Genomic DNA, 24716 nt, shown 5'->3' with positions numbered 1-24716 from the left:
GAAAAGACACGGATACGAGCTTTCTCGGGATGAGGCGACCCAGATTGAGGTCTGGGAGCCCCTTTTATTGAGATAGGACAAAGGCAGGAGGAGCAATCAGCATGTGATTTAAGACAGCCTGTCAAACTACAATTGCTAATCTACTGCTCAGGGAAGTTCTGTCTATATATGGTCAAATCCTGGGCGTCGTTGGGTAAGGCACATCTAGAGTGAACTATCAGGATGTTATGTCTTTTAGGAGTTTGTTTTTTCCTGTGTGGTTCAGCGTGGCTGGGCATGCCCTGTTATGCACTGGGCCATGGGTGACCACCATACCTACACAAGGAGTTATATGACAACAATAAAGCTAGGTGAAAATACTGCATCTGTGTTTAAAGGATTATTTTATTTAAATTTAAAAGATTCCATTTTTAAGATGCAATATTGTATAATGTATAATATTTTTAAGATTCAACATATAATGTAACTTTATTGCTGCTTAGCCTGTCTTGTAATTAATTTAGAATGATTATATGGAAAAGTAGGAAGCAATAATGATAAATAAAACAATCTTAATAATATTTAGAGTAATCACTTTTTTATTATAGTCTCACCATTTACTTCAGAACATTGGTTTACATCTTTTTTTAATCTTTATATTTTTTAGCCTTTCAGTAAATATCCTCCTGTAATCAATGACATATCTTTTTGGCTACCTTCTGAAAAGTATTGTGAAAACGACTTCTATGATTTAGTCCGATCTATTGGAGGAGACATGGTGGAAGAAGTCAAGCTCATAGATGTATTCACACATCCAAAGTAAGTCTCATGTTTTCTATATCATGGTGAAGTATTTATAATAGGTTTTTTTTACAAATATTTACTAATATTCTAAATAGACACAAATATTTCACAATGTAAGAGCAATATAATCAATGTATATATTGCCACTCCAGGGGTGGGTTTCTCGTCCCGTTCCAACCGGTTCGGTTGGAACGGGGCTGGCGGCGTCCTCGTGCACGCGCGCAGTGCGCGCATGCGTACTAGCGCCTGTGCGATGCTCCAGCTGTTCCTGGAGCAGCAGTATGCGTTCTGCACATGCGTGGAAGCACAGAACTCGTCAAAACCGGGTAAGAAACGCGGGCGGGCGGGTGGATCCTTCGGCGTTCCCGGAAGTTACTTACTCACTTGTAATGTGACTCTGTCTAAAAAGCTAAAAACATCAAAAATGCATCCAGTATGAGGGTGGGGAAGCTACAGCCGTTTTCATGAGGAATCAAGTAGAGAGGGATGTTTCATGCTACACACACCCTCCAGGTCAGTGAATCTCAATTCGGAAAATTTCCCAGAAACTGAAAATGTTGCAATCTTGAAATCTATACATCTAGAGGATACCCAGATCAGGAAAGGTTGGAATAGAAGAATGAGCCGTGGTCAGTGATGGGTTTCAAAATTTTTAGAATTTATTCTGTAGGTGTGGCCTGTTTTGTGGGAGTGGCTCGGTGGTCATGTGACTGGGTGGGCATGGCTGGGTGGGCGTGTGACTGGGTGGGCGTGGCCAACTTGAAAAATGTGGTGAAACTCACTTAACAATGCTCTTGCTTAGCAACCAAAATTTTGGTCATTTGTGGTCATAAGTTCTCTTTCTTTTTCTTTCTTTCTCTCTCTCTCTTTCTTTCCTTCCTTCCTTTTGTCTCTCTCCCCCTCTTTCTTTCTTTCTTCTCTCTTTCCCACTTCCTTTTTCTTTCTTTTTTCTTTCTCTATCTTCGTCTCTTTTTTCTCTCCCTCTCCCTCCATTCCTTCCTTCCTTCCTTCCTTCCTTGTGTGTATCTCTTCCTTTCCTGTGTCTATCTCTCCCCCTTCCTTCCTTCCTTCCTTCCTTCCTTCCTTCCTTCCTTTTGGAACAGGCTCCAAAAGGTACGCTAAATTTCACAAACCAATTCTGGCGTACCGGTGCGAACCGGGAGAAACCCACCCCTGGCCGTGGTGATGCATGAGCCGTGGTGGTGCAGTGGTTAGAATGCAATATTGCAAGCTAACTCTGCTGACTCTGCCCACTGTCAGGAGTTCAGTCCTGACCAGCTCAAAAGTTGATTCAACCTTCCATTCTTCTGAGGTCGATAAAATGAGGATCCGGATTGGGGCAATATGCTGACTCTGTAAACCACTTAGAGAGTGCTGTAAAGCACTATGAAGCGGTGTATATAGTAAGTCTAAGTGCTATTGCTATTAGGCAAGATTAACACTTGTTCAGTAGAAAATGCATCTGAGCTCATGAAGATATGGTAGAAGAAACCAGCTTGATTGCTTGTGGGCAAGCTCAGGTGAAGACATTATTAAGCGAAGATATTAAGGTCGGAGACCAATGAATAATCTGATGCAGGATCTGGTAAAACACTGCTATTCAAAATTACGTCTCTGAAATGAAATGTATGAGTATGAATATTTGAATTAAAGCTCCACTACTAATGTTAACTTTACAAAACATTGGCACCTTTAAATAGTTTTTCACAGGAGGCTAAATTTTTTTGGAAAAGGATCAAAAATTGACTGGAGGCAATAACAGGGGTTAAAATAGAATGGAAATCTGAAGTTTTTTTTATTAGGAATTATGTCTGCGAAATACAAAAAAGAAATCCAGTATTTAATACTACATTTAATTACGGCGGCAAGGATTGCCTTTGCCCAGAAATGGGAAAAAACAAATTAACTCCAAGCGAAGATGAAATAATAAGAAAGGTTATGGATTGTGCCGAAATGGATAAACTAACTAAAGAAATCCAGGGAAAAGAAGAATCAGAATTCTACCAGATATGGGATAAATGGTATAGGTGGATGGAGGAAAGAAACAAGAATCAAGGAAGGAATGTAACAAAACTCAAAAAATTATAGTTATGAGTAAAATAAGAGGGTTAAGAATGGTGAAATCCGAATGAAATACAATAGAAGGGGAAATAATATAAGGTGACCGGTATCGATTGATGATTGCTATTATAAAGAACAGGAAGTTCCTGTTCGTATTGTATTGTTATAAATGTGGTGTACGTCTAAGTTTTGTGTGTGGGTATTTTACATGTTTGTTAATAAAAATCTCTAAAATAAATAAGTAAATTGTTTCTCACCGCAGCCTTTGGCATGTGGCAAACTGTTTTATGTACATATAGCCGAGATTATTCTTTCTAGCTTTCCAGAGACATTACAAATCAAAATGATAGTTACCCACAGAGATTTCAGAAAGAGGTGAAGAAAATTGTGTATTGGTTGTTGAGTCAATGTGTGTATTAAAGGTTCAACTCACTTAAGTGCCATTGAGAATGATTTGAAATGACTACCTCAGGGGAATATAATTGAATTGGCCCAACTTCTAAATATATCCTAGATTCATTTTATCTGTCTTATGTTAATAAAGGTGGGGGGTTTATTTTTAAAGATAAGAAGCAGTAACTTGCCCAATAATGTTTCTTTCATGTCTTATCAGAGAGTTTAATCTTAGAAGCAAAACACTAATGTGCAATGAAACGTTTTGGGGTCTTTTATCTTTGGTGAAAAGCCACTTTGGAAGGAGGCAAATAATACAGACGGGAATAGGGGACTGTTTAAAGTTCATTTACTTTTTAGTTTGCAGTATCTAGTGCAGCTTCCCCAACCTTTCCATTTTTGCGGACCAGTGGGGGAGGGAGAAGAAATGGTTCTGTTCTGACCCCCTCCTCCATCCAGTAACGACTGCCGAGACAAGCTTAACTGGAATGTCCTTTAATAACAAGACACCAAAACCTCCGGGGGGGCGGCATTGGCTGGCAGATGGAATCCGGAGGAGGCCAAGTCTGTGCCATCGAATCGGTCTTTGGGAGGTAATTGGCAGGAGGCGGTCTCTCAGGTACCCAGGTCCGATACCATGTAGGGCTTTATAGGTAATGACCAGCACCTTGAAGCGTGTCCGGAGACCAATGGGAAGCCAGTGCAGCTCGCGGAGGATAGGTGTAACGTGGGTGTACCTAGGTGCACCCACAATCGCTCGCGCGGCTGCGTTCTGGCCTAACTGAAGTCTTCGAACACTCTTCAAATGATCCACAATAATACAAAAGCAAGCTTAAAATCTTTGTTGAGACAATGTGTGTCGAAACGAAAAACCATTTATTTCTGATTTAGAAACAAATCCAAGCAATGGGCCATCCTCAGTCATATTGTAAAAATAACATAATCATATTACATTTTCATTTAAATGTAATTACCATATGTGATTCAATATAAATACCTGTACATAAGTGTACTTACTTCTATATGAGTAATAAATGTTCCAAAGATTTGAAAATGTCCATCTGTTTTGGCCAATTTAGAAATGCCTGGTCCGTTCAACCATATGTTTAGGTGACTAACAGTTACAGCAATTGAAATTATCAGATGGGTTAATGCTGTTTTTCATTATGTGCATGCATATATAAATATTTAATTAATAAATTATAACTGACCCAGAAAGTCCCCCGAGAACCTAACATACAAATAATTCTATTAAACAAGAAAATATTATTCCAGTATCTCAATACTTGATAATTTAAACATTAACTTGGACATGTACCTAATCAACTGGAATATTGGATTTAGATAGTTGAAAGTTGCATACAAGATCATTTGTTTTAATAAAAATTAATTCACTATTAATCCATTAATTAACTGAATATATGATCATTCATGATGGTTTACCTTAACATTATAAGCACATGCATATTAAATATATGAAAGTGAGAACCAATTACTTTTAAAAAGTGGAAGATGGAAATTATGAGTATGACTCTTATTTCATTAAGATGTGCTGTTTTAATAGATCTAATTTCTGAATGGGCACAATAGTGAACCTTAAAAATCACTTTTGATATTATTTTTTTCTTAGAATGTTGCTTATTCATGCAGGAACCTAGAAAGTTATTGTATAAGTATTCTTAAATGAATGAATGCTAGGAAGTGAAACTATCCCTTTCAAACACTCAAATTTGTGGCTAATGCTCAGCAATACTTTATGAAGATGTAATTAACCTTTATAAGATTTAGTGTTTTACATTTTAAAATATTACCATGCAACCACACCTTTCCTCCTATCATTTAAGACTTGCAATAGACTCAGCCTCGCATAGATGTCTGTTAAAATGCTGGATATTATGCTTGCAATATTTCATGTAATATTTCATATTTATTATTAATCTATTAATTAATGTATCAATTAATATTTCATGTTCCGGATTCATTGGTTCAACAAGAGATAATTGTTTGAACAGATAATGGCAAAGCTTGTTTTTACTGACACGGATTTTCCTAACTCACTCCGGTGTCCCAACTTGGAGATCTCTTTTAATAGGCTCCAAAACAGTGGGATTTCTTGCAGCTGCCTATAAAATGAAGTTTATGTTGAATAATCTCTAGACACTCCAGCAAATGATGCTAGCATCTACATTCTTTGTGTGTTGCAGAGGGTGCTTGACTTTGAAAGAGGTGAGGGTAGAAAACCTGCATAGATTACAGTAAAAATATTCCAATATGTAGATCAGAGTTTTATAATGGGAACAGAAACACATTCCTTGCCACTCAAACCCACTTATGCACTTTTAGGAATTCCCCTTTTAATGGTAACTGATTTCAAATCCCTTCAGAGAAAGAAAAATCTGTAATGTCTATTTACAAAGCATTTTTATTGTTCCAATATTCTAGACCCGTGGTCATATTTGCATTAATGCTTTTAAACTCGTGCAATAGCCTTCCAGTTATCCGTGACCCGTCAAAACCGTGCTCGACTAAGCCGTGCCCAATTAAACCGCGTCGCTGACGTCATCAACAGGGCGACAACAGCCAGCGCGGAGAAAGAAGGGCGCTTTAAATAGCGCTTTGAAAGCAAGCCGATTCAACTTAAGGTAAGGGTTAGGTTTAGGGTTAGGGTTAGGGTTAGGTTAAGGGTTAGGGTTAGGGTTAGATTAAGGGTTAGGTTTAGAGTTAGGTTTAGGGTTAGGTTAAGGGCTAGGATTAGGTTTAGGGTTAGGTTAAGGGTTAGGTTAAGCGTTAGGTTTAGGGTTAGGTTTAGGATTAGGTTTAGGGGGGTTAGGTTTAGGGGTTAATTTTAGGTTTAGGGTTTACAGCGTGCTTCTGTCTCCGCGCTGTTGTCGCTCTGTTGATGACGTCAGCGGTTTAGTCGGACGCGGTTTAGTCGAGCGCGGTTTTGTGGTGGAACCCCAGTTATCTACTATAAAAATATAAATACTATTAACCAGTAGGGTGGTACAGGCAAATTAGATGGAATGTACAAGAGCTGACAATCCCTATTCATTTTCCTTGCTTCAAAATGCTTTGTTTAGTGGAGTGCTGCCTGCAAAAAGCACATCATAAATCCCAACACTAATTCCTAAGCTAATTTTGAAGTGCTTTGTAAATAGCCATAGTTCTCAGAGACCCTATGGCAGCTTTTCTCCACTGATACTCTCCAAATGTTTTGCTCTGTTTACTCAATGTCCTGCTGGCTGGGAGGTTACGAAGACAGTCGTTCAACTCATCTCAGGGGAACAACTGGTTTTAATATTTTTTTTTTTTAAAAAGAACAAGAATCTAAACTATTTAGGAAAAAAAAAGGGTCCGTATAGGTTTATTCTATAAAATAAGGAAAATTAAGTTTTTCTTTTTATCTCTATTTTATGACAAATTTTTCAGATTCTGTCATAGCAACCTTCCAGGATTTTTCTTTCTAAGATCTGCATGTACAGAAAAGGGGACTTCCTGCATACTTGGTCTTGCACTTGAGTGCTTAACTAGAAGTGCCTGTTCCTGCTGCAATGATCCTTGTCTCGAGAAATTTATTTCGCTTTAATTGTACATGAAAACATATAAAATATATATTTTGTCCCCATCGTGATTTTTTCATCTAGCATTAGGGAGTATAAAGCTGCCACCTTGGACAGTGATTCCTAAGATAATACTGTATAAAAAGGTAAAGGTTCCCTTCGCACATATTTGCTAGTCGTTCCCAACTCTAGGGGGCGGTGCTCATCTCCGTTTCAAAACCAAAGAGCCAGCGCTGTCAGAAAACGTCTCTGTGGTCATGTGGCCGGCATGACTAAACGCCAAAGGCGCACAGAACCCTGTTACCTTCTCACCAAAGGTGGTTCCTATTTTTCTACTTGTATTTTTACGTGCTTTCGAACTGCTAGGTTGGCAGAAGCTGGGACAAGTAACGGCAGCGTTATGCGGCACTAGGGATTTGAACCGCCAAACTGCCAACCTTTCTGATTGACAAGCTCAGTGTCTTAGCCACTGAGCCATCGCAAATTCATAGTGAGTTACCGCAAATTCATAGTGGATCCCAAATCAACATTTTTACCACCTGTGTTTGGTATCAGTTGGTATCAGGTTCTTCTTGTGAAGTATTGTCTGTGGGTTTTGCCAAGCATATTTTCTGATGTGATCAAATAATTCTATACAGTTTTTTGCCTTGTTTGTCCAGAGCACAATGTTCCAAAAATCCTGGTCTTTGCCTAGGTAGTTCATGAGCAAAGTTTTAGTCTTGTTCAGATGTTTTTTTTTTCTGGACACCAAAGATTTCCTTCTGACAGACCTCCAGTGTAGATCTCATTTTTATGTGCTTTCGAACTGCTAGGTTGGCAGAAGTTGGGACAAGTTGGGACAAGTAACGGGAGCTCACTCCTTTACACGGCACTAGGGATTTGAACCACCAAATTGCCGACCCATTATTTGGTTTTAATTTAATAATGTTGGGCTTCGTTATTTTAGTATAGTTGTATGTTCTGTCCCCCCTTCTCCACTCGTTAAACAGACAACAGGCAAACAACTTAAAAGGAAGGCAAGATATCAGTTCTCGGCTCAAACTGGCTGCGAGCCCAAAAATAACATAAATACAGTCTCTGACGAGATAACAGAATACTAAACAAAAACTCTTACAACGCAATGCACTTCTCCAAGTGTATCCTTGAATCAGGGTTACAGAAAACAAAGCACTTCTCCAAGTGTATCTTACATAAACCACGACTGATGATCAATGAATGTTGAACGAACGAAGGAACGTTGACTCCTGCAACTAGGGCGTGGCACCATCCGTCTTTTTATCCCCAGAATATGCCCGTAACGAGCCCCAGCTGCATAATTAATCTTGCATCCCGAAAAGACTCACAGAAGACTGCTGCTGAGTCACAACAGTTGTGTATGTGTGTAGTTTGTTCCTAATAGATTGACCTGTGGATTGGAGAATGGTCCCTTGGTGGGTCTAAAGCAGATTGCTTAAATTTGGAGCTTACGTTCAGAAAGTTTAAGTAACTTTGACTTATAGAATAAAATGGTAAAGAAAACTTCTGATGTCATGTATGTCTCTTCCGTTCTTCCATTTCCACAACCTATGGCTGCTCCGACCCTCTGGAACGAGCTCCCCGTGGAGATTCTAACCCTCACCACCCTCCAGGCCTTCCACAAAGCCCTTAAAACCTGGCTGTTCCGACAGGCCTGGGGCTAATGAGCTTTTGCCCCCCTCCTCAAATGGTATGGTTGTTGTGTGTTTTAAATTGTGTATTGTTATGTTCGTCTTTTTATCCCCTGTCTGTACCCCCTTCCCTGACTGAATTGTGAGCCGCCCTGAGTCCCCTTCGGGGGAAAGGGCGGCATATAAATGTAATAAATCTAATCTAATCTAATCTAACCTACATTAGCCAGTAACAAAGAGGTGGTAACATACCATTCTCTTAACTCTGATTTGAAACCAAATGAGTGGATTTTGCTTTAAGCAGAAGAGCTTCAGTAACAATCCTGTACTTCTCAAGTGAGGTGTATGTTTACTTCTTCCATTAAAAAGCACCCATGTTTTGTAGATGTTAAAATTATTTACCTTTATGCAATTATGTAAAAAAAAATCAATCTGTGTTTGAATGTCTAATTTTTCATACTTTTGCAACTGAATGCTGTCAGAACATACAGGGAGAGAGAAATCTAGATGTAGCACCAAAGATTGATGCTGATTTATTTTATAAACAAAGTCATCCAATTTGGGACGTGCCAAATCTCAAATAAAAATCCAGCCAATTCAGCTGGAAGAGAGAACCAGAAGCAGTTGGATACGAGCTGTTATTCTTATTCTTATTAAAAACTCCTCCTTGACTTACAGTATATAAATCTCACAAATGTCCCCACGTCACGCCACATAGTTCTCCTCACAGCATATAGATCTAAAAATATAACATGCCCTGATCACAATACATTTCTGAAATCCTTCACAAAGACGAATAAGGACTTGAAATGAAGAAGACTTGGGGCAATAATGAATTTTTCAAGAGTGGCATTCTGTCAAAATCACTCCAAGACTGCCGTGTAAAATTCTACAAGAAGCTACAAGAAAGGGCTTCTCGAAACAACACCAGGGAATCCGAGGCCCTTTCACCTTGACTGAGGCCTTTCCCGCCATGTCTCACCTTCTTGTCCTCATGTCAGAGTCATAATTCATGATTCAACCATCAGAAAAGGATAAAAATGAGATTAATGCAAAGGTAGGCTAAAGCTACTTATGACTCACCATCAATTCATTTCTGGATGACCTTCCATACTTCTGGAAGAACTTTCTAAGGACAAGTGAATCATATGTGCAACTTTTTAGGCTACATGAGTGTCAAAGATATCCTTGGGGGATCAGCAAATGACGGACACATCATGTCAACTCTGTCAGTGACTCCAATGTGTGTCATTATGTCTGGAGGTATCTAAATGTTGCATTTACAATGATAACTTCATACCATATAACAATAACAGTAGACTTATATACCGCTTCATAGGGCTTTCAGCCCACTCTAAGCGGTTTACAGAGTCAGCATATTGCCCCCAACAACAATCCGGGTCCTCATTTTACCCACCTTGGAAGGATGGAAGGCTGAGTCAACCCTGAGCCGGTGAGATTTGAACCGCTGAACTGCTGATCTAGCAGTCAGCCTGCAGTGCTGCATTTAACCACCGCGCCACCTTGGCTCTTATGTCAAACATAGAGGTGGCAAGATGCTTTGATCTTGTTCTAGGGGTGCTACATCGGGTCTTAGCCATCTTGCCATCCCTGAAGGAGAAATGAGTAATGCTTGGTACCAAAAAATTATGCGGGAGAATGTTAGTCTATCTATCTGTCAGTTGTGCTTGAAAACCTCACGTTATTGAATTGAAACAGATTTCCTTTCTTGTAAACAAATGATAATTGCATTTCCATTTCAATCATTAGGGCACCGTATCAATTTCTTAATGTGTGCACAGTTTCTGCTTCCTTTCTAAACACTAAGCACAGGTCTCCAGCCAAAGAAGAAGCTGGGGCTCCAAATTAAGTGAACATTCAAAGGATGGCTGCACAGCAAATAAAGCTTTTCACAGAAGGGCTGTGAATATATAGTCATTGGAAAGAAATTTTAGGACATATTGATAGAAAGTTGTTCTGACCCCCTCCTCCGTCCAGTAACGAATGCCGAGACAAGCTTAACTGGAATGTCCTTTAATAGCAAGACACCAAAACCTCGGTGGCTGAAAGCCAAGCAGAACAAACAGATAAGGACCTTGGCAGCAACTCAGACAAACTCAGGCAGCAATAAACACAGATAAGGCTTGGCAGCAATCCAGCCTGCAAAGCTCACAGTACTGTCCTCCAACATTCAAACCTGCGTTGATTTCTGCAAAGAGGGGCGTGTGCACAAGTAGCTTTTTATAGTCTGGAGAGGAGCCTAATGACCACCAGCTGAGTACAATCACCTCCTGTAATTGTGTAATTGTTCCTGACGCCTAGTAGCTCTTCGATGGCGTGCATCCAGGAACAACTCACTACTGGCATCCGGCTCACTCTCCCTTGTCTCCTCCCCACTGGTCCAAGGCTCAGGCGCCACCTGGTGTCCAACCAACCTCTCTGCACCCTGCTCGAAGTCGGAACCCTGTCCAGGGTCCTCCACATCCTCCAGAGCTGACTTAGAGGGCCCCTCGCTGTCGGAGTCTGGTGGCAGCTCCAACGGCTCCTGCTGGGGCACAACAGAAAGTCATTAAGAATGTAATGTTAGAATATGAGGAATTAGATGAGGAGTTGTATTCCCTCTTGGCTTGTATTATCCATAATTGTCAAGTAAAAAATGTCCTGATAGACAATCTGTAATAATTCCATGTGTTCTGAAATGGGAGTCAAAAGTGAAAAGTTGGAAAGGTTTGAAGAACAAGTTCTTTACAAGCAATGCAAGCCAGCATATATGCTTTTCCCAAGTTAACTCTAGGCTTAGATCTTCAAACTGCAAGCTTTACCTAAAAATGAAGTTGATGGAAAATATCGCTGATGCTTTGCTAAATTAATTTTTAGGATTTTTCGGTTGAAAACTTAAATGTAAAGCACTGCTTAAGTTTTTCTTTTTTCTGTTAGTGTTGCATCTTACTTCATTGAAGGTTGTCTTTTAGATGTGGCATAAAAGAGAACTCGTACCTTACTTAATTTCTCTCTTATTTTGGATATGACTTTTCTTCATCCATTCATAATCCATTTTCACCCAGTTGCCTGCAGTGAGAGTCTGACTCATTCTGAATCCCATTAAGGATATTGCCAAATAAAATTGCAATTGCAGTATCAAGGAAGGATATAACTCATCGTGGCTTTGCCCTAGCTGATAATATGACTTGCATGCTTTAGAATACCTTCTGGCTGATTTCCCCCCTTTATAGAAGTATATTAGTTGAGGCCAAATTCTGTTACATTGGCAAAACTGCCACGCATTAATCTCTCCAGTCCAGATTCTAATCTGTTACAGGTAAAGGCAAACAAGATTTGTAAAATACTGCTTTTTTTTGTAGCTGTGCTGATGCAGTGGTTAGAATGAAGTATTTCGGGCTGCTCCTGCCCTCTGCCAGGAGTTCAATCCTGACCGGCTCAAGGTTGACTCCATGGCACGACAAAACCGCGCTCGACTAAAGCGCGCCCGATTAAACCGCGTCGCTGATGTCATCAACAGGGCGACAACAGCGAGCGCGGAGAAAGAAGGGCGCTTTAAATAGCGCTTTGAAAGCAAGCCGATTCAAGTAAAGGTAAGGGTTAAGTTTAGGGTTAGGTTTAGGGTTAGGGTTAGGTTAAGGGTTAGGGTTAGGGTTAGGGTTAGGGTTAGGTTAAGGGTTAGGGTTAGGGTTAGGTTTAGGGTTGGTTAAGGGTTAGGGTTAGGTTTAGGGTTAGGTTAAGGATTAGGTTTAGGGTTAGGTTAAGGGTTAGGTTTAGGTTTAGGGTTAGGTTAAGGGTTAGGGTTAGGTTTAGGGTTAGGTTAAGGGTTAGGGTTAGGTTTAGGGTTAGGTTTAGGGTTAGGTTTAGGTTTAGGGTTAGGTTAAGGGTTAGGGTTAGGTTTAGGGTTAGGTTAAGGGTTAGGGTTAGGTTTAGGGTTAGGTTAAGGGTTAGGGTTAGGTTTAGGGTTAGGTTAAGGATTAGGTTTAGGGTTAGGGTTAGGTTTAGGTTTAGGGTTAGGTTAAGGGTTAGGGTTAGGTTTAGGGTTAGGTTAAGGGTTAGGGTTAGGGTTAGGGTTAGGTTTAGGGTTAGGTTAAGGGTTAGGGTTAGGTTTAGGGTTAGGTTAAGGATTAGGTTAAGGGTTAGGTTTAGGGTTAGGTTAAGGGTTAGGTTTAGGGTTAGGTTTAGGGGGGTTAGGTTTAGGTTTAGGGGTTAATTTTAGGTTTAGCATTTACAGCGTGCTTCTGTCTCCGCGCTGTTGTCGCGTTGTGATGACGTCAGCTACGCGGTTTCGTTGAGCGCCCTTTAGTCAAACGCGGTTTTGTGGTGGAACCGGTTGACTCAGCCTTCCAGCCTTCTGAGGTTGGTAAAATGAGGACCCAGATTGTTGGGGACAATATGCTGACCCTCTGCTTGGAGAGTGCTGTAAAGCATCTTGAAGCAGTTAGAAATCTAAATGCTATTGCTATTGCATGCAGCTCTGTTCTGTTCCTGTGATTTATAAACAGCTTGAATGTTGGTATCAGGTTCCTCTTGTGAAGTATTGTCTGTGGGTTTTGCCAAACATATTTTCTGATGTGATCAAATAATTCTATACAGTTTTTTGCCTTGTTTGTCCAGAGCACAATGTTCCAAAAATCCTGGTCTTTGCCTAGGTAGTTCATGAGCAAAGTTTTAATCTTGTTCAGATGTTGTTGTTGTTTTCTGGACACCGAAGATTTCCTCCTGACAGACCTTCAGTGTAGATCTCATTTTTACGTGCTTTCGAACTGCTAGGTTGGCAGAAGTTGGGACAAGTAACGGGAGCTCACTCCTTTACGCGGCACTAGGGATTTGAACCACCAAATTGCTGAACCCATTGTTTGGTTCAGATTCTAATCTGTTACAGGCAAAGGCAAACAAGATTTGTAAAATACTGCACCTTGAAGCAGTTAGAAATCTAAATGCTACTGCTATTGCATGCAGCTCTGTTCTCTTCCTGTGATTTATAAACAGCTTGAATGTTGACAAGTTTCTTCCCCCCCTCCCCTTAATTTGGGTATATGTGTATTTATGTACCCTTTGTGTGATTCATACAAAGTAAAATTAGGAGTCTATAATCCATATGGCAAGTTCTGAAAGCCTCTTTTAAATTAAAAAAGGATCAAAAGGCAAGATTAAACCAAAACAAAGAATTTGTGAAATCATAGAATTGGAAGGAGCTTTACGGGTTTTCTAACTGAGTCTCCTGTTTGGTATCGAACCACTTGAATTTCTCTAACACATGACCATCTGGCTTCCAGCAAAGGATGGCTCATTGTGGCAGTCTATTCTATTGGCTGAAAGCTTAGATGGTAAAGAAGTTCCTCCAGATACCTAGTTTTACCCTACTTCCTTGTAATTTTATTCTGATCCTCTACTCTGAGGCAGTAGAAAATAAATCCACTTCTCTTATACGTGACACGAGGTAAAAGAAACATCTTCTTTTCTAAGAAATGACTCTTGACTTCACTGATGCTGTATTGTTAAATTTGTATGGAATCATGGCAAATGCATAAAGTAAGCAATATTAGAAAATGTGCTCACTTTGAATTGGTTCAGACCAGTGGTGGGTTTCAAAAATTGTTGGAACCTACTCTGTGGGTGTGGCCTCCTTTGTGGGAGTGGCTTGCCACCCGTGTGACCGGATGGGAGTGGCTTGCTGCCCATGTGACCGGATGGGAGTGGCTTGCCGCCCATGTGACCGGATATGAAATTATGAATTAGTACTTAGGTCGGTCCAAGTAGCTATTCAGAAGTTAGTGGTTAGAAGCAATCGTAAAGCAAGATATGGAATTAAAACCAGAAATATTTTGTTGGCTATTTGAAAGGGAGTATAATATATATTTAATTTTACACATGTTAGCAGCTGCTGGAATTGTGTTTGCACAACAGTGGAAAAACAGAGATATGTAAATGAATAAATATTACAACGTGCAGGAATAAATAAATTGACAATTAAAATCAAGAAGGCTTTGAATACTTTTTCACGTGGGATTGGTTTTAGCAATTGCCAACCAGCGGAAACAGAAATTAGAAATCCAAAAGTATGAAAGAAAACACCAATTATGTAAGGAAAGGTCCCTAAAATGTATAAGGAAATATTACTAGATCATTATTAATGCGTAGATAACTGCGGGATATTACACACTCACCAGTGGTGGTTTCAAAAACTTTTGGAACCTCTTCTGTAGGTGTGGCCTGCTTTCCGGGTCCACTGGTGGAACCTCTTCTAACCGGTTCAGTAGATTTGACGAACTGGTTCTACCAAATAGGTGCAAACTGGTAGGAACCCACCTCTGGTTCAGACTGTCCTTTCTGCTTCAAGTAGACTAAAGAACATATAAAACCAGGTGAACCCTGTGTGCAGATCAAGAAGCAACAGTGAGAATTGAATGAATGAAATATACGCAGGTGAATAAGCAGCAGTGACAACTGGACATGGAACCACTGATCGGTTCAAAATTGGGAAAGGAGTCCAGCAAGGCTGTATAATGTCGCCCAGCCTATTTAACTTATATGCAGAGCACATCATGAGCAAGGCGGGCCTAGATGAATCAACAGTTGGGATTAAGATTGCTGGGAGAAATATCAACAACCTCAGATATGCAGATGACACCACTCTGATGGCAGAAAGTGAAGAGGAACTAAAGAATCTCTTGATGTGGGTGAAGAAGGAGAATGCAATAGTTGGCTTGAAACTCAACATTAAGAAAACTAAGATCAAGGTATCTGGCCCTCTCAATTCATGGCAAATAAATGGGGAAGAAATGGGGGTAGTGACAGGTTTTATTTTCCTGGTCTCCAAGATCACCAGATGGGGACTGCAGCCAAGAAATTTAAAGATTCTTGCTCCTGGGGAGGAAAGCTATGGCAAATCTAGACAGCATACTAAAAAGCAGAGACATCACCGTCCCAACAAAAGTGTGTATAGTCAAGGCTATGGTTTTCCCAGTTGCAATATATGGCTGTGAATGTTGGACCATAAGAAAGCCTGAGCACAAGGAATTGAGGTCTTTGAACTATGGTGCTGGAGAAGACTCCTGTGAGTCCCTTGGACTGCAAGGCGATCAAACCGGTCAGTCGTGGAGGAGATCAAGCCTGACTGCTCTTTAGAAGGCCAGATCCTGAAGAGGAAACTCAAATACTTTGGCCACCTAATGAGAAGGAAGGACTCAGTGGAGAAGAGCCTCATGCTGGTGAAGATTGAGGTCAAAAGAAGAAGGGGACGACAGGGAATGAGGTGGCTGGATGGAGTCACCAAAGCAGTTGGCGTGAGCTTAAATGTACTCCAGGTGATGGTAGAGGACAGGAAGGCCTGGAGGAACGTTGTCCATGGAGTCACGATGGGTCCAACACTCCTTAAAAAATAAAACAGAATGAATCTAAAAATAAAACATTACAAAAATCATAGTCAGGGACAATTAAAATTGTGAAGTGTCTGTAGATCATGGCATTCCCCAGTCGATTTTCTTAGTGCTTAAAATTTTTAGATGATGTACTTTTAACTAATACTATTAACAATAAAGCTATTATTGTTAAAGCTGTGTGACAATTTTAGAATATTAAAATGTTTTGAAAGTAACAATTAAATTTTATAAAGGAACTCTCTTAGATAGGAGAGTAACTGTAGATGATCCATTTTACATGACACATCAGTATTGCCCATTAAGACAAACAGTAGCTGTTGGGGAAGAGAGTTAATAAGAAATTATGCCAGGATAAGAGTTAACCTCCATCCCAAATTCCAATGTGCTGATCAAAATTGGGCCTCTTTGTGGTTTCTTTCTGTAAAAAATTAAATTGATAGAAAATCCAATCGTGAATGTCCATTGATTCATTTAACTCAACTATCCTAAGGCAGCAAGGGAAAGCCACTAATTTATGGCTGTAAAATAACTTTCTAGTCATAGCCAGTTCAGCCTTCAGGACATCAAGCAAGTCTTCTCCACTTTCCCTAAGTCATTAACTTTTTCAATTTTTCAATTTTATAAAATTTGTATGCCGCCCACTCCCTTTGGACGGCTTACAGGCAAGATAAAAAGCATTTAAATTAGAAAATAAAAAATACAATTGTTAAAATTACACACCATCCATTCTGTCTAAGTGGGGCTGGACATTGGTCAACAGCCCCAGGCCTGCCGGAACAGCCAGGTCTTAGTGGCTTTACGGAAGGCCGGGAGAGTGGTAAGGGTCCGGATCTCTAAGGCAGTGTTTTTCAACCACTGTGCCGCGGCACACTAGTGTGCCGTGACATAGTGTAAGGTGTGCCGTGGGAAAATTACTTTATATATAGTCAATATAGGCACAGAGTTAAATTTTTTTAACATTTTCTAATGGTGGTGTGCCTCGTGATTTTTTTTATGAAAAAAGTGTGCCTTTGCACAAAAAAGGTTGAAAAACACTGCTCTAAGGGTAGATCGTTCCACAGGGCTGGCGCAGCTACAGAGAAGGCCCTCCCTCGGGGGGCCGCCAGCCGGCATTGTCCGGTCGACGGCACCCGGAGGAGGCCCAACCTGTGAGATCTTGTTGGTCGTTGGGAAGTATGTGGCAGGAGGCGGTCTCTCAGGTAGCCAGGTCCTAAACCACGTACAGCTTTAAAAGTAACGACTAGCACCTTGAAGCGCGTTCGGAGACCAATAGTGAGCCAGTGCAGCTCGCGGAGGATGGGTGTAACATGGGTGTATCTAGGTACACCCAGTATTGCTCGCGCGGCTGCATTCTGGACCAACTGCAGTTAACCCACTTTATTGTAGTTGATAGGAAAATGGCTGCTGACACCTTTACTGAAATGCCAGTATACGTGGTTATACATCTGCCACATTTGTCTCTTCTCCTTTAAAGGGCCATGTCAAGGTAGGGCCAAGTCAGGAAACTGATACTATAAGGACTACTGGAATTCTGCTTTATTGGTACATGGCAGGGGTGGGGAACGATGCAGAGGTGATATTCAGCAGGTTCTGACCAGTTCTGGAGAACCGGTAGCGGAAATTTTGAGTAGTTCGGAGAAGCGGTAAATACCATCTCTGTCCCATCTATTCTCTTCCTCCATAGTCCCAGCTGATCGGGAGGAAATGGGGATTTTGCAGTAACCTTCCCCTGGAGTGAGGTGGGAATGGAGATTTTACAGTATCCTTCCCCTGCCACACCCACCAAGCCACACCACGCCCACCAAGCCATGCCCACAGGACCATTAGTAAAAAAAACTTTGAGTCCCATCACTGGAACGATGGTCCTTTTGTTATTTGTGGACTTCAGCTCCCAGAATTCCTGGGCCATTCCTGGACCATCCTTCCCCCATCTCTGGTGTAGGGTAGTCATAAAGTCCACAAGTCATAAAGGGGCCATTGTTCCCCACCTCTGGCTCGGATATAGTAGAAGAAGCATGAAGTCTAACAATTTCTGTCTGCCCCCTCTTTTAGTAAAAATCAAGACAGGGTTATCATAAATCTCTTTCTTACCTCCTCTTTCTTCCTGGAGTTAAGAAGATGTTTACCTAATTGCTTGTTCACATTTAGCTTGATATTCCTCTACAAAGAATGACAACGGAAAGCATCAACACATCTTCTGTTTGTGACAAGCAGATGATATCTGGGGGTAATGCTTTTCCCAAGCCGTCTTGTCATCTTAATTATCAGCTGGGTTGGAATACTGAATTCGATCCAGTTCAGTTTTTTTTTTACGCCTAAATTCACAGAATCAAATTTTGGTTCTCCTCCTCTGCTTAATGAGTTGCTAATTAAAGATGACATCTAAATTCTTTCTTGAGCCACATCAAAATTTCGATTCGTTAAAATCATATTGTAATTACTTGTTAATTCTCTCACGGCGTTGTTCGATATGTAATATGGAACTAATATAGTTCATTCGGGCTTTATATTTGTAGCGGAATTATATGGACAGAGATTGTGATTTATATAACAGCATTTATTGGACTAGAACGCGGACAAGGAACCAGTAGCTCTATCTCCTATTAGTTTTCTTTTTCCTCCCTTCAAAATGGCCTGTTTAGTGTTGTGTTGTGTGTGTGTGTGCGCGCGCGCGCGCACGTGAGTGTGTGTATATATGTTGTTTAATTCTTTAGGACAGTTAGCATTCAAGTTAATTGTACATATTGTAATTTTTTTTTTTAATTTTTAAAAAAGATTTTATTGGTAAAAAGAAAATACAACATCCATAACTTGTAAAAAACAATACAACTACATTTCGGGATAATCCCATACTATCAAATCATTATAAACATCAAAGGTTAGGTATCTTATTCCTTCCCTCCCTCTTCTCTTCCCTCATTTCTTCTTTTCCATATCCTTTTCTTCCCTCCCCCCCTTACTTCCTTCTCCCCTGCCTTCCCTCCTTTCTCTTCTCCTTTCCTCCTTTCCTTCCCCCTCCTTTCCCTCCCTCGGTCCCCCCCTCCTTCTCACATACCTTTCCTCCTTCCCTTCCTCTTTCCCTCCTCCTTCCTTTTCTCTTAATCTCCCTCCTTTCCTCCCTCCTTCCTTCCTTCCTTTCAACTCTCCTTCTCTCTTTCTTTCCCTCCCTCTTTCCCTCTTTACTACCCTCTCCTCTTCCCTCCCTCCTTCCTCCCCCGGTTTCTTCTCTTTCTTCTCTCCTTCTTTCTTCCCACCTTCTTTCCCTTCTCTTCTTTCTCTTCCTCCTCCTTATCCTTCCCCCCTTCTTCTGCCTTTCCTGTTCCTCTCCTTTCTCCTCTCCATCCTGACTTCCCTACTATCCTCCTTCCCTCCCCTCTAACCTTTGTTACATTTACATATTTTCCTCTGCTGAGGACAACCTGGTTGTACATATTGTAATTTATAACTACTTTCGGTATTGCAATAATTAAAAGTTGTAAGGACATGTTTCCCCTTCCGATTTGAAGTTTGTTTTTTTATTTTTTTTATTTTCCCCAAGTATCTTTTTGATTTAATCAGAAACAAATGGTTGAGAAGAGTGACAGAGAAGCAGGAAGATAGAATCCTGAAAGAGGCAGTAGAAGTATTCACAATAATGAATGCAAGTAAGGAAAAGTACAGGACAGAAACTAAAGTTGGTTGCATATCACTTTAGCTGATTGCCACCATGGTGGGTTTCTCAGAAAGACTTAAACCATATGAAGCCACAATTAGATCTACAAATTGCAGAGGAGTTTATATCTTTTAAATTAAAGTTAAATTCAGTTCCTTGCAGAGCTTAATGACCAACACATCAAAAATTGTAGAGGAGGCAGCTGCATAAAGGTGTTGGCGTATGAGATTTATATGCCTACCCTTATTCCACTTCACTTTTAATTATGCATATGCAGGCAGACTCTTATTGAAGAATGAGTCCATAATAACTTAATTGGCAGCATTTCCCATTATACATCTATATCATTTCACTCCACTACATTCGTGTATTAGTACTTTTCAATTCAGTGAAGAGGAAGCAGCCAAGTTTATATTCTACTGGACAGTGTTGGCTCATCATTTCAGAGATATTTTCTTGCCTCAGCAGAAGAGGATGTTCCTAGGTCGGCAAAAAAAATCCAGTGGGAACAGGACCAACTTTTGACTTCCTGCTGGCTTCCCCATTGAGTGTTCTTATGGGAAACTGGCAGGGAACATCATAAATCAACCTTCCTTCTTTCATTCCTTCCTTCCCTCCCTCCCTCAGTATTTGTCCCCCTTCCTTTTTTTTCTTGGGGTCACAAATGTGTGTACGAGGTGCTGTGTAGGTCAACTAAGGTGTGTCAGGGCGGCAAGGGTCAAGAAGAATGCATGGGATTTAAAGATGTGTCAGAGGTGCTGCACCAGTGGTGGGATTCAAATAATTTAACCACTGGGAGAAGGGCCGCATATAAATCCAATAAACCAAACCAAGCCTTAATGAGAGCTTCCAATAGCTGCTTCCAATTCCAAGAATATTTTCAGAAATTGCACCTATTCTCCTGACCGTGTGCAGCTTTCCACTTTCCACTCTTGTGTAGAAGGATCTGAAAGAAGATTCCGGATATATTTGAGAGCCACGATTGTGCATTCCCCAGCTGTGGGAGAAGTAGATGGTCATATCAAGAGGCAACTGGACCTTCTGGTTTTTTCTTTGAAGAGGTTTCGCTTGTGATCGAAGAAGCTTCTTCTGCTTCTTGAATGACAAGTGAAAACATCTTCAAAGTAAACCAGAGAGTTGAGTTGCCTCTTGAGAACTCTGAACTTAACAACGGCAGCAAGACTGTTGGTGGCGCAGTACTGGAAGAAGGAAGATTTGCCTACTATTCAAGGATGGACGTTAAAAGTAACAAACTTAGCAGAGATGGCTAAAATATCAGCATATCTCAAGGACCATTCCAACGAGAGATATAAACTGGAGTGGAGAAGATGGATTGACTACATTCAAAATAAATATGGGACTAAGAAACTCCAGATAGCTTATGAATGAATGAGCAAGGAATGTTACAACTTGTTTAAAGTTAGCTTTAAAAAAAGGGAGTTAAAGTACAAGCGAGGGAAGATGCTAAAGTTAGTTCGTTTATTTTAGAATATGGTTGTTAAATGTTTATACCCTGCATATGCTCTGGGAGGTTTGGGGGGGAAGGGGGGGAGGGGATATGGGTTCGGGGGGGGAGGGAAGGTATATATTTCTTTTATTTCCATCCATATTGCTTTGTTTTTCATCGTATAGACATTTTCACTGTTACAGTTTCATGCATAATTCTAATCTCCGTTCTATAAATCTTTTTTTTTTAATTAAAAAAAATTTTTTTAAAAAAAAACATTGTTAAACAACACATGCCCACACCAGTGGGAAAAGAAAAAAATCAAAACACAGAGAAGACAAAAAGAACAAAAAACAAGGCAGGGGAAAAAAAAGGAAAAAAGAAAGAAAAAAAAGAAAAAACCACAGGTATATATTATAAAAAAGTATATCAGCTGGTTACAACATGTTTTGGTGCATCTCTTCCATTAATTCATATTGATTCAAATATCTTAACTCAAATGTTTACCATATTGACATCATTATACCTCCACTTTTAGTTGACTACAGTTATTTAAACATCCTTCATCCTTAACTATGCCAAAGATTTAATCCATAACCACATGCTAGCATTTCATTTACTTGTTTATAAAATCCTCTATTAACATCCAATCCTCATATCCTGTTTTAGCTGAACATCCATAATATTTAATACCAAAAATTCCATCTTCCATGCATATAATTTATTATCATTCTCCCTTCTTTGTATAATTATATCGTATATCGTAACATTTTCCCCATATTAGTTAACATTTAACTATAGTTTTGTTTTATTTTTTAATAGTGATAATTATTGTGATTAATAACCTTTGTATATGGTCCAAAAATATTTCCAAAGGGAAGGTATATATTTCTAAAACTCTTTAAAACTTTCAATTTAAAAAAAAGCACCTTTGAGACAACCATGACCTGGATGACTGAGAATATCCATAGATATTTACATTCTCATATATTCCAACAATTTCCTTCACACCACCTGCATAATATGAGATGAAAATAGAGTTGGGAATATAAGGGAAGTCGGAAGAAGATTTTCATTTGCACACATCCTGTCTTTTCTCTACAGATTTGGATTATATGATTGCAAATGTGTTGTCCCTTTTGTTGAACAATATCTTGAGAACCAGCTACGCAAAGTAAATTAATTCAGGAAATGGACTAGCCTTCAGCAGTATGAACTAATGTATGCAAAGGGACTACATATCATTCTGGCATGCTTATAGGCAGGTATAGTAGCTGTAGCATGATTTAAGTAAGTTGCCATATGGAACTTTGGTGGTTGTTACGTGCTTAACTATCATATTTAAGATTTGTTCTGCTCCTGTCAAAATTAAGCACATCGGTTAACATGAATAGAAGGGTTCCACCACAAAACCACGTTCGACTAAAGCGCGCTCGACGAAACCGCGTAGCTGACGTCATCACAGGGCGACAACAGCGCAGAGACAGAAGCACGCTGTAAATGCTAAACCTAAAATTAACCCCTAAACCTAACCCCCTAAACCTAATCCTAAACCTAACCCTAACCCTAAACCTAACCCTTAACCTAACCCTAAACCTAACCCTTAACCTAACCCTAAACCTAATCCTAACCCTTAACCTAACCCTAAACCTAACCCTAACCCTAACCCTTAACCTAACCCTAACCCTAACCCTTAACCTAACCCTAACCCTAACCCTTAACCTAACCCTAAACCTAACCCTTACCTTAACTTGAATCGGCTTGCTTTCAAAGCACTATTTAAAGCGCCCTTCTTTCTCCGCGCTGGCTGTTGTCGCCCTGTTGATGACGTCAGCGACGCGGTTTAATCGGGCGCGGCTTAGTCGAGCGCGGTTTTGTCGTGCCATGGAATAGAAGCTACACATGTGTAAATCTCTCACATTAAATTAAATGTAATTTAACATTGATCGTATTGGGGTGTTGTATTGTCAGTTGTATTACCAGGATACTAAAATTACTAAGTTGTTCCTGCAAGTTGTCTTTAGCATTGTGCATGTTTTATTTTTAAGGCTTGACTCCCACTAAATACCTGGAGTATTTAGATTAGTAAAGATCTCTTAACATGCATACGATGGGATGAAGGTTGTTTATGCACACAGAAATGGATTTTTAAAATTAGTAGTCTAATTCGGTTTTTCAGCTTGCATCATTCAATTCTGAAATGCCATGGAAAAGGTGACATCAAAAGTGACGTTTCTAAATTATTGAGATATCAAAGGCACAAGAACTAATCAGCAGTTATTGAATTGCATTAATGAAAGAAAAGCAGAAAGGGAAATCTTGAAAGGACAACCTCTTTGCTCAGATACCTTGATCATATGAAGATATTCTAAATGTGAATCATTAAGAGGAATTAATTAAAATATTTTTTCTGCAATGCTGAAAAAGGAAGCTGTGTGTAGTCTAACAGATTTATTATTGTATGACATCAGTGAAGATCTGATGTGGTATTCATTATCCTAAATCCATCCTTTTTATGCAACCAGCACACGTTTTGAAAAATCCTACCTGTTGTGCATGTAGGAAAATCAACACTGCAATAATGCATACTAAATCAAGTATGAGTATAGGCTTGGCCATTCTGAATAGACTCAAGCAATAAAGACAGAGTACCTGTTTATATAAAACAAAAGAAATTATAGGTTAACAAAAGAAATAATACTCTTACATTATCTTATAATTAGTGATGTTCATCCTTAGCCATTCCCCTTTGAACAGATCAGAAGTGGGTTCCTACCAGTTCGCACCAGTTCGGTAGAACCGGTTCGTCAAATCTACCGAACCGGTTAGAAGAGGTTCCACCAGTGGACCCGGAAAGCAGGCCACACCTACAGAAGAGGTTCCAAAAAATTTTTAAACCCACCACTGACACACACAAACACACACACACACACACACACAGACAGACAGACTCACAGAGAGAGAGAAAGAGAAAGAAAGGAAGAAAGAAATAAAGGAAGAAAAAAAGAAAAAGTGAGAGAGAGATGAAAGAAAAAAAGGAAAAAGAGACAGAGAGACAAAAGGAAGGAAAGAGATAGAGAGAGAGGGAGAAACACATGGCCGGCAAGCCACTCCCACCAGGTCACATGGCTGACAAGCCACTCCCACAAAGGAGGCCACACCCACAGAGTAGGTTCAAAAATTTTTTGAAACCCAGCACTGGAACAGATCTACTGGTTTTGTTTTTAAAATTCTTTTTAAACAAAAACATTTCAAAGTTTGATAAGTTATGTAAAGGTGGTGAATTAAACTTTCTCTTCAACATTTGCATATTGAACTAAGAAAGAAAGTAGAAAAGAGACCTTTATTTTGAAGCGGGCCTTGTTTTTAATCTACAGTGCTGATTCCCTCCGTTTACTGCTATTTTTTTTTTAACCTCAGAAAAATAGCATTCGGTTATCTTCTTTAAAATAAATCACACCTTTAAAAATAGCCACAAAAAAATAATTGATCAAACTTAATATTAAAATAGTTTCTTTCTAAGGGAGTGTCTTTCTATTTGGCATATAGCACAGAATTGGGAGGATGAAATTCAGTATTTTATTCCTGGCACTATTGTATCACCTAACTCTTCTGCAACCATATTCGTCAAGAATACTGAGAGCTCACTGGGGACCTCTGCAATTCTGCAGTCTCTTGCAGAATCAATGTGATGATGAAGGAAGAGAAGTGGAGAACCAAGAATGCTGCCTTGATTACCAGAGGGAGGCGAGGGGGGGGGGAGAGATGAGATAGATACCAATCAATGCA

At 39.9% G+C, this 24716-nt stretch overlaps 1 protein-coding gene across 5 annotated transcripts in view; it reads left to right on the top strand.

Moving 5' to 3' along the window:
- Positions 1-24716, top strand: part of FARS2 (phenylalanyl-tRNA synthetase 2, mitochondrial) — a 221288-nt gene that overhangs the window by 159095 nt on the left and 37477 nt on the right. For 4 of the 5 annotated variants that reach the window (XM_087707510.1, XM_087707507.1, XM_087707509.1 and 1 more), the window contains one exon: positions 647-798. The exons of the other annotated variant lie outside the window; for it this stretch is intronic. In XM_087707510.1, coding sequence (XP_087563636.1) covers positions 647-798 — 152 coding nt within the window. The remainder of the gene's footprint in view (positions 1-646; positions 799-24716) is intronic. 5 annotated transcript variants of the gene reach the window in all.

This window comes from Thamnophis sirtalis, unplaced genomic scaffold (genome assembly GCF_051295495.1).
Source record: "Thamnophis sirtalis isolate CommonGarterSnake01/CBP01778 unplaced genomic scaffold, rThaSir2_p1.2 scaffold_2, whole genome shotgun sequence".
NCBI lineage: Eukaryota > Metazoa > Chordata > Lepidosauria > Squamata > Natricidae > Thamnophis > Thamnophis sirtalis.
The sequence above is the reverse complement of the archived record's forward strand: the minus strand, read 5'-3'. Positions and strand labels throughout refer to the sequence as shown.